Source organism: Octodon degus, unplaced genomic scaffold (assembly GCF_000260255.1).
Source record: "Octodon degus isolate 3935 unplaced genomic scaffold, OctDeg1.0 scaffold00002, whole genome shotgun sequence".
NCBI lineage: Eukaryota > Metazoa > Chordata > Mammalia > Rodentia > Octodontidae > Octodon > Octodon degus.
In genome coordinates, this window is record NW_004524578.1 from 28,990,585 (window position 1) to 29,000,624 (window position 10,040).

Here is a 10,040-nt window from a genome sequence, read left to right on the forward strand (position 1 = left end):
CAGGAGGACACGTCCAAATTAGGTTTTAGTCAATCCCTTGCTTTCCTGGTGTCAGTATTATTTTGTTTCCTGAGACAGTGGCTTGCTGTGTAGCGCAGTTGAGGCTGGCTTTGTATTTACTAGATAGCCCAAGCTGGCCTCAAGATTGTGGCAATCCTCCTGCCTCAGCCTCCTGAGTGCTGATATTACAGGTATATGCCACTACATCTGCCTGTCAGTTTTTGTTTCATTTTCTGTTGGTTTGTTTTTTGAAATAAAGTCTCATCATGTGCTTTATGCTGGCCCCAAACTCCTGGGCTTACGTGATCCTCCTGCCTGAGCCTCCTGAGTAGCTGGGACTACAGGTATGTGCTCCTACCTGGCCTGGAGTTATTTATCTTGATTTACTTATCTTGCAAGAAGCCAACTTATATGGTCAGCTCTCCATATCAATCATGGGTTCTGCATCATGGACTGAACTAATGTAGTAGACCTAAATTATTAGGAAAAAAACCACACAGAAGTGAACACACACAGACTTTCTTGTCATAATTCCCTAAACACAGTATAGTATAACAACAATTTACACAGCATATATATCATATTACATATTATAAGTAATCTAGACACAATTTGAAGTATATGAGAGGCTATGTGTAGGATATATGCAAATACACCATTGTACACAAGGGGCTTGAGCATCCTTGGATTTTGGCGGATGCCGAGGGGCGACTGCACTGAATTCGCTCTCTTCTATAATCCTTATGTCTGTCTCATTTGGGTCCTGCTCCACTTTTCATAGACTATCTGGGGTGGGAGGTAGGTCTCAGGAACATAGTAACACAACAGAATAGAACCAAAACACCTTCTGGTTTACCTCCAGCTTTGCCCCAGACTGTCTGGCTCTGAAAAAAAAAATCCCTTCCCTTCTCTGATAATCTGCAAAATGGCCTGGATTAGCAGTTTTCAGCCTATATTCTGTGGGCCGCCACAGCCTAAGGAGTTCTGCAGAGCCCATGGAGAGCTACAGTAGAAAGGCAGGCTGGGCTGGCTCTGTCTCCCCCGGCACCCATCAGAGTAGCTGCTATTATTTGTTGTACCTGTTGGGGGTGCACACAAGGGTCTTTGAAGGGAGGGTCCTTAGGCTATAACATATGCAAACCTCTGGAGCTGATGATGCTGACAGTTCCTTCTAGTCTGAGATGCTGGGTCTTCCTTCGCTTAGCTCAGAGTCAGTAAACCTTCTGTTACCTCGCCCTGGGTACCCAGCTGCAGCAATAGTGAAGTGAGCCGTCTGATCCCTGCCTGTGCATGTAATCTATTTTCCTGGCCAGATGGTGAGCTCATGAGGTGGGTGTCTGAGTCTCCTCCCACACTTAAGTTTCCTTTTAAGAAAGACCACATATATGGTATTTTTCAATGCTACCTAGAGTCATAAGCTCCTGCATGCGTGAAACCTCAGGACAGACTGTGTCAGGGAAGGAGAGCCAAGTTTCAGTTTGCTCAGTGTCTCTCAGAGAGACCTATCCTTAAGAAACTGGAGACATGATCTGGGGAGCAGCTTCCGAGCCATTCCCTTGTGGGCAGGTTTGAGTCCTGCCTTAACTGGATTCTGCCACCAATCTACCCCCATGATTACAGGAGAGGCACAGCCCCCAGATGGAGAGTCAGACCAGCCCCTGCTGCCCCGTGGTGGGGAGGCAGCTCTGAGGATTCCAGAGGAAAGCACAGGGGAGACAGGAAGGAACTTGAGGGTTGGCTCAGAGTACAGCTCTTTCTAGGGACAGAGAGAGGCCCATAGGGGAGGCAGGATTTACAAAGAGACATCCAAGAAGGCAGGCTGGAGGAGGGTGCGAGAAGCGAAGGATAAAGACAGCCAGAGCCCAGTGCTCATGAAGCAGGAGAACTTGGAATGTTGGTGGCAGAATGAATCAGGAAACTGCTCTGCCTTTCAAAGGTGACATGACTTTGGATAAATCTATCAGTCTTAGTCTCAATGTCTTTACCTGCATTTGGGGGTTAAAAAAACCCTAACCAGCTGCAGGCCACCCTGTAGTGAAGCAGTGAGAGTTCAAGAAGACCAACCGGTGTGTGGATGGAAAAGATGATTGCTGTTCATCAACAGGGGAGAGCCCTGGAGCCTGCTTCCAAAGAGGGACTTGCACTTTGGGGATGCTGTGAGGCTGACCATCCGCCTTCTCTTGCCTCATTCCCCGCAGCCATCTCTGCCAGCTGGCCTTGAAGAACTGCTGGTCAGACCAGTGCATGTGAGCAGAACAGAGCCGATCGGGACAGAGGCTGTAGTCCGATTCTGACCAGAGATCCTCCCTGAGGAGCAAGAAGCATCCTGATGGAGTCATTGAGAGGACTGAGATCTAAGAGGCTGCAGAGGTTCCCAGGGTGCTTCAGGTCTGAGAGGTGGGATCCCAGGACAAGGTACCTTACAGTCACTGAACTTCTCGCCAGGTGTGTGTGGGTCAGCTCAGCCTCCCTAATGGCTGGAGCTGCACATCTGCCCCCCCCTTTCCCGAGGAGGGATCCTTGTTGGCACTGTTGGGGCAGACGAGCCCTGGTATTCCTTCCAAAGGCTCTCCCCGCTGAATCCTCCAGATGTAGGGTCAATTGCAGATAGATCAAGGCTGGAACGTCTGGCAGGGTTTTAAATTCACAGTTGGAGGGTGAGGCTTCTCCACGATGATTTAGGGAAATACCTTCAGGCTCCAGCTGGTGCTGCCCTTGCCTTCTTGTCGCTGACAGGGCTCTGCACCCAAGTCTGGCCTCCCTCAGCTACTGTAGCCTGAGGTGTGGGTGCTGGGCCTACGGAGCCAAACATCTGGGAGATCTGGCTGGCTATTGGGCAGTACCACAGGGCTGCCATCTGGGCCCCCACGGCCCTTCCAGGAGGAGGTGCTCTGGTGGGAGTTGGGCAGTGTTGGGTCATACACGGTTTCCTTCAGTGCCAGCCACAGAGTGTCACGCTTCCCATTCAGCTGGCCCCGCTCAGGAACTGCCTTTCCAATGTCATCCAGATCTGGGGAGGCACCCATGGAATCTGGTACACGCGCGCTGGGCTCAGAGGTGCTTAGGCAGGTGTCATCAGAGACGCTGAGTCCTTCCAGGGTGCTGGCTGAGGAGGAGAGGCCATCAGGGAGCTCTTCAGCCTTGGGCTGAGGGGAATGGACTGGAGCTTCGGGTAGGGCCTGCAGGGACTCAGCCTCATGTCCTTGGGGGTTCTGGCTGACCCAGGTTTGAGGGCTGGGGCAGGCCTGCTTATAGGGGGAGGAGGTCTGCAGGGCTGGGCACTGGCTGAAGACTGCCTGGTGATCCAGAAGCAGATCCCTTGGGGACGCAGGGGCAATGGGGGGCCGAGCACAGCAGTTACCATCGTGGAGCTGTAGATCCTCTGAGAGGACTGAGGGCCGGTGGGACAGCTTGCTGGTGGCTGTGCTGGTGTCAAAGCTGGGGCTCCGGTGCCGTGCCAGGGGCTGAAGCTCATAATGCTCAGAGCAGGTACCGGGAGCCACTGGCCCCGATCGTGCCTTCTCCTCATCAGGGTCCTCAGTTCCAGCATCCCATGGCAGGTGGGCACAAGGCCAGAGGATCTGTCCACAGTTCTTCTCTGGTCCAAAGAAACAGCACAGAGACTGGAAGAAGAAGCTGGCAAAGCCACAGCTGACGAACTTGACCATCATGAGTGTGATGCCCAGCTTTCGATAGAGCAGCACCGTTGCAGGGAGCATGAGAACACCAGATGCAAACAGGGCCGCTGTCCCCACTGCTGTGGCGCGGCTGGTCTGGCGCAGGGAGAAGGCCACGCGGCTCAGGCGGTCTGGATGTGGGCACAGGTGGTACGAAATGCAGTAGTTGACGGTGAAGTCCACAGAGAGGCCCACGGAGGCAGACAGAAAGAGGGCCTCGGCAGTGTTGAGCTGCCACTCAAGCAGAACAAGGAGTCCCACAGTGAGCAGCACGGTGCCTGCCACAGCTGCCACAGAGAACAAGCTGAGAGGGACGTTCCAGGTGCCCAGCAGCAGTGTGGCAAAGGCCAGAGCCAGAGCCAGGCCTAGCACCACAGCGGGCTCGGTGCTCAGGCTGTGTTGCAGGCTGTATAGCTCCAGACGGCTGGTGAACCACCCTCGGCGAAGGCCAGGAGGTGCCCTGCCCAGCTCGGCTGCCAGCCAGCGGCTGACCTCGGTGTAGAAGTGGTGGACTTGGCCGTAGTCAGGACTGTAGGGGAAGTTGGTTTGGAACTGCAAGACCAGGGCAGCCAGGTTGCCGTGGGCATTAAAGCGGAGTCCCAGGTCACGGGTGCCATCGGGGCTTTGCTCCAGGGCCATCATCTTGAGGCAGTGCAGGAAGAGTTCTGGGGCCCAGGGGAAATCCAAGTGGCCGCAGCAGAGGTCGGGCCCCAGGCGGGCGCAGGCCGGCCTCTCCATCCACTGCTGCAGAGCCTCCATGAAGCACAGCGTGGGCCAGCCCTGCGGCTGCAAGCCGAAGAAGCTCTGATTGCGGGCTCCGTGACACAGGGACAGCAGCCACTGCTGCGCTTCGGGGCTGCTGGGCATGAAGTCGGGGTCACTCACTAGGGAGCTGTTGCTGCGCGGGTCCAGCGGGTCACTTGTGTCCACTGGCAGCACCCCCCACACGAGGACCGCCGGCAAGTGGCCACCCTCGTCCGCAGGCAGATGCTCAAACAGGAACTGCTGACGGTACTCGGCGTCGAAGCGCTCGAACGGGTGACTAGGCCGGAAGACCTGCCCGCCCGCCGGCAGCAGGATGGGCAGCTGCAGGCGCGGGCTGACGCCACCGATGTAGGCGCCCCCTGCCGCCAGCGCGGCGAACCAGCAGATCCAGATGTAGCGGAACTTGATGACGCCACAGGGCAGCAGGCGCTGGAAGAGCAGGCGGGAGAGGATGGCGGCGGCTCTGCGGAAGCCACGGAGACGCCGGTGCACCGCCAACAGCAGCCGCCAGGGGTCGCTGCCGCCACGTGGGCCCTGCGCCCGGGGCACGCAGCCCCGAGCTAGGTAGCGCTCCTGCAGCACAGCGGAGGCGGGCAGCCAGGCCAGTGTGATCGCCATGTGCACCAGCACAGATGTGCCCATGAAGAGCGCGAAGCAGCGCACTGTGGGCAGGCGGCTCAGGTAGCTGCCGTAGAAGGCTGCGCCGGTGGTGAGGCCAGATACCAGGACCAGGTAGCCGAAGTGGTGCATGGTGCGGGCCACGCGCTGGGCCAGCCCCCCGGAGGGCACCTGGCTCTTGCTGAGGCGCCACAGGTCGAAGAAGATGAGGGTGTGGTTGACGCAGACGCTGCTGAGCAGGACCACGGCTGCCAGGTTAACGAAGGGAAAGTAGGCCATGCGGAAGGCCACGTGGTAGAGAAAGAAGGCCACCAGGAGGGAGCCCAGCACGCCCACCAACACCATGACAGTGATGAAGAGGGAACGCAGGTAGAGCGTAATGCTGAAGAAGATGGCAGCCAGCGCCAGCAGCGGGTACATTGTGTCCACAGCCAGGTAGTGCTTCAGCAGCTCCTGCTTGATTCCCAGGTCCATGCCGCTGATGGATGTGTAATTGTCGGAGACCAATCGTGGCTCGGCCAGGCCATCAAGGTAGATGTCCATCATGGAGGCCCCCTTCAGGGTGGGCAGAAAGAGCAGGCTGAACTTGAGGGAGGGCACCTGGTAGTCGGCAGTCTGGGGGCTCAGAAAGTCCCTGTCTAGCATGAAATGTAGGAGTTGGTAGACGGCACTGCTCCGGGAGCACTTGGTAGGAACTTGGGCACAGTGTGGGGACTTGTTCTGCCCAGGTCCCAGACAAGAGGGAACCAGGACGCCGCGATGGTAGTAGGGGGCACAAGACCGTAGCAGAGCCAGCACGCGGGCGGCATCCCCTGGGGTGGTGTCCAGACAGGAGGAGCGGTTGGAGAGCACAGCCAGGTAGTTGCCGAGGGACCAGCTAGGGCAGCACTCGTTGGTTGCTGTACGCTGGCACTGAGTCCCAAAGCGGGGATGGGAGCGGATCTGTAGGGCACAGGGCGAGAGAGATGTCGCGGCAGTCCAGAGGCCCCGATATCTCCAGCCCTGTCCTAGGCTTCCAGCCCTGTCCTGGGCCTGCATGCTTCTTTTCAGGCTGCAGGCAGGGCCCGAGCAGCACCCTGACAGCCCGGTAGAACTGGCTGGGCTCAGAGCTGCCCATGGCTCCAGCTGCTACGTCTCAGTAAGGCTGCCCAAGGCCTCAACCTGAGAGGCTCTGCCCTGAGCTCCACATGTGTACTCTCTGAGATAGGAGTGGGTGTGAGAGTGCAGCTGACAGTGCAGGGAGCTGGAAGCAAGGGGGGGTGTGTGTGGAGTAAAAGGCCAGAGCACTCCAGGATCAGGGTCTCAGTGGAGTCCCAGCCACCTATTCCTCTCCCCAGGCTGCTTAATGCCTCTTGGGGCCTGGGCTGTTTTATTTTTATGTGGCTTTTTCCTGGTATTGAGAATCAAACTCAGAATCTTGCACTTGCCAGGTAGGCGCTTGTGCCACTGAGCTATATCCCCATCCCCTGGGCTGTTTCTTTTTCAGACTTTATGAGTCCTCTCCTCTCCCATCCTGCCACTGATATCATAACTGCTGCTGTAATGCCTGGGAGTAGGAGGGCCTGCTCTGCCACTAACTGCTATGTGGCTTGGGCCAGAGACCATAGTGACAGTGATGGTAATGTTTATTGAACAATCACTATTGCCAGTCAGTATGGTGTGTTTTCTAAAATTCCACCTTGTTTGATTGTCATGTTTGTATGACAGAGGTACTGTTATTATCATCCCTGTTTACCATATATGGGGCCTGGGAGTATAGCTCGGTGGTAGAGTGGATGCTTAGCAGTATAGGGCCTCCAGTTTAATCTCCAGCACCACAAAAACAAAACCATCATGTCTAAAGGTTAATAAATCATGTAGCAAAGAAATCTTAGAGCTGGTCTTGAATTCAGGCTTCTGGCGCCCAAACACTTTTTTTTTTTGTATTTTAGTAAGGGTCGGTAGGGTCTCACTACATAGATCGGACTCATCTTCTGTGCGCCTTCTGTGCGCACACTGATTCTCTTGTTTTCAGCCTCCCAAGCGCTGGGATTACAGGCATGTGCCACCAAGCCCAGTCTCAGTCCACTGTCTCAGGGTGCCCTGCGGGCAGGGTTTGCATGGCACACCGGGGATTGAACCCCGCCCGCCCGCTGAGTCTGTCTCAGCAGGTGCTTTAATATGTTTGCCCCCTTCCCTCTTTTTTTTTTTTTAATGTGTTTTTTCTTATTTATTTATTTTTTTAGCGGAACCGGGGATTGAACTCAGATCCTTGCATTTGCCAGTCAAACACTTATCCTACTGAGCCATCTCCTCGGCCCCCCCCCCTTTTTTTGAGATAAAACCTTGCTATGTATTCCAGGCAGGACTTGGCCTTGCACTCCTTAGCCTTCTGCCTCAGCTTCTCGAGTGCTGGGATTATAGGTGTGCATCATCACACCTGGTTCTCCAGAACACCTTTCTCTTCCTTTTTTTTTGGGGGGGGGCATTGAGGATTGAACCCAGGGCCTTTGCACTGAGCTATGTGCTTAGCCTTTTGTTTTAATTTTTATTTTGAGAAAGGGTGGGAGGGCCAGCCAAATAGCTCAGCAGATTAGAGTGCCTGCTTAGGCAGACACCAGGACTGGGAGTTTGATTGCCAAGCCTTCTGTGCGCACACTGAGACAGCAGTTGAGACTGGGTGTGGTGGTGTGTGCCTGTAATCCCAGCTCTTGGGAGCTGTAAACAAGTGGATCACTGCGAGTCCGATCTAGTAGTGAGACCCTGAACACCTGTAGATCCTTCCCTAAAATTAAAAAAAAGAAAGAAAAAAAAAAAGAGTGGGTTCAAAGTCTTAAGTTGCTCAGGCTGAGCTCAAATTTTTGATCTTTTTGTGTGAGAGTGCTGGGATTACAGGATCTAGAACACCTATTGAGGCATCTTGCTGTGCGGGAATTGTTTCAGCTATAGAGTGTTTTTCACACTGTTTTCTAGCAATAACCCTTTTAACATTATCGAAGATGGTTTTGCAGTTAGCATAACTGGATTGACTCTGCTTGGGCTGCTTTGGACTGACCCTTGAAGCTCAATTTTAGCTCCCTGGGCAAGGGCCTCCTCAATACCTTTTGAGGTCCTTTGATCAGACCTTTTTTTTTTAATCCTTGGTACTAGAGATTGAGTTACACTGAACACTGAGTTTCATCCCCAAGCTTCTCTATTTATTTTTTGTTTTTATTGAGACAAGTCTTGCTAAATTGCCCAGACTGGCTTTAGACTTGAAATTCTCTGTGTCAGACTAAGTAGTAAATAGAATTACTGGCACGCACCACCATCCCCAGCATTCAGGACCTTCTGAAAATCCTTAGGCTCTGACTGGGCTGTCTTGTAGCCAGACTTTTCTAAAAACAGCTGACTTTTCTACCCCAACCTAGAGCCTCCTCTCAGAACTAGAATAGTTTTCTACATAGGGAATGTTCTTCCCTAGTCTGCCCTGGCAGTCCTGACTGCCACTGACTGGCCATGTGGTTTGGGACTGTATTTCCTAGAGATTGGGTCCCAGGTGTCCTTGATCCCTCCCAACCCTTCAGTGGCCTCCACAGCCAGCTCACCTGCTCCTGTTCCATCCGGCACATGGAATGAATGGCATTCAGGTTCCACAGGCTGCCCCCCGAGGTGGACACAAACACCAGCTTTGCATAGCTCTTATCTGAAATACACCCCCTTGAAACTCAGCCCTCAGGCCCCAAATCTGGAGCCCACCAAAGAGATGATGCTTACCCAGGATCTCTCAGAGAGTTCCAGGAACATGGTCCTGCCTCTGTGTCCCACCCTCTCCCAGCTTGACTTTGCCTGGCTAGAGCACCATGCCCTTCTTCATCCCACAGCTGTGACCCAGCCAGCTTGGGTGTGGCTGGCTGCTTTTCCTTTCTGTCTGCCCATCTTAGTGTAGAGGGTGGGGACCACTGCTGAGGGGGCAGCACTGGTTGGGCTGCAGCTTACCAGGGGCGCCACAGAAGAAGCTGTCCTGCCCTTTGTCCTCCATGGGCTCCACCATCCTGCGTGCCCGGACCAGGCTCTCCTGGGCCCTGCCCCAGGCTGCAGGGCTCAGAGTGCCAAAGGAGTTCGAGCTGAGGTAGAGAGGGTATCAATGCCATGTACCCTTAGAGTGAGAGCCACAGGCCCCTCTGACCTGCCGTGGAGGCCACTCAATGTCCTCCCCCACCCCTGAAACCTTGTTCTTTCTCTTTTTCCCACCCTCAGTAGAAAGACAAGAATCTGTTACCTGTTTGGCTCAAGGTCTGGGGATAGAGAAAGCAGCTTCTTGGGGCCTGTGAGGGCCTGCAGTGCCTTCCAGACCTCTAGCTTCCGTCCAATGTCTGTGTCCCGAGGCTCAAAGCCCTGCGTGGAGGAGGGCAGAGGAGAGCAGATGGGCACAGGGGAGGAGCTCTCTACTGGGGTCCTTCCCAGGTCTGCCCCTTTGCTTCCTGCCTGGAGTCTGGATGTGACCTTTAGACCATCTCTGCAACTCTCTGGAGGTCAGGAGCCCGCCACTTCTATCGGACCCCCAGCTAGGCCAGGCCTGGGACCCCTTCCCCCTCAGCCTCTCACCAGTAAAGGGTCGGAGAAGTCAGGCAGCTGGCTCCCCAGAAGTCCAGCCAGAGTGCAGAGCAGGATGACACCCAGACACACCAGCAGCACGGCCACCGGCCACTCAGCAATCAGCTGGGAGTAGCTGGGAAAGATGGAGGGAGCTTGTGAGTTGATGTCAGGAGTGCTATAAAGGGCTGGGGTGCCAAGGGTCCACCAAAAGGGGGGTAGATCAGAAAATACATGGAGCAGCTAGCCTAGGAGTTCAGGCAAGCGAGGCCCTGGCCTACCTCTTTGGCATCCGAAAGGCCCGTTCCTGCCTGTGGAAGAGAAGAAAAGACATATGGTTGTCAAGGTCCTCTTGAGGTACGTGTGTGTGCATGTGTGTGTGCGTGTGTGTGTGCATGTGTGTGTGTGCGCGCATGTGTGTGTGTG

The 10,040-nt window shown here is 54.7% G+C and overlaps 1 protein-coding gene across 1 annotated transcript in view; it reads right to left on the reverse strand.

The window, feature by feature from the left end:
* Nucleotides 1–540: 540 nt before the first annotated feature.
* The window catches only part of Disp2 (dispatched RND transporter family member 2), an 18,981-nt gene continuing 9,481 nt past the window's right edge, over nt 541–10,040 (reverse strand). The window contains exons 3-8 of the mRNA XM_012513978.2: nt 9,896–9,925; nt 9,627–9,750; nt 9,301–9,416; nt 9,018–9,145; nt 8,627–8,724; nt 541–6,002 (exon numbers count right to left, since the gene is read on the reverse strand). Of these exons, the coding sequence (XP_012369432.1) occupies nt 2,763–6,002; nt 8,627–8,724; nt 9,018–9,145; nt 9,301–9,416; nt 9,627–9,750; nt 9,896–9,925 (3,736 nt within the window). The 3' untranslated portion in view covers nt 541–2,762. The remainder of the gene's footprint in view (nt 6,003–8,626; nt 8,725–9,017; nt 9,146–9,300; nt 9,417–9,626; nt 9,751–9,895; nt 9,926–10,040) is intronic.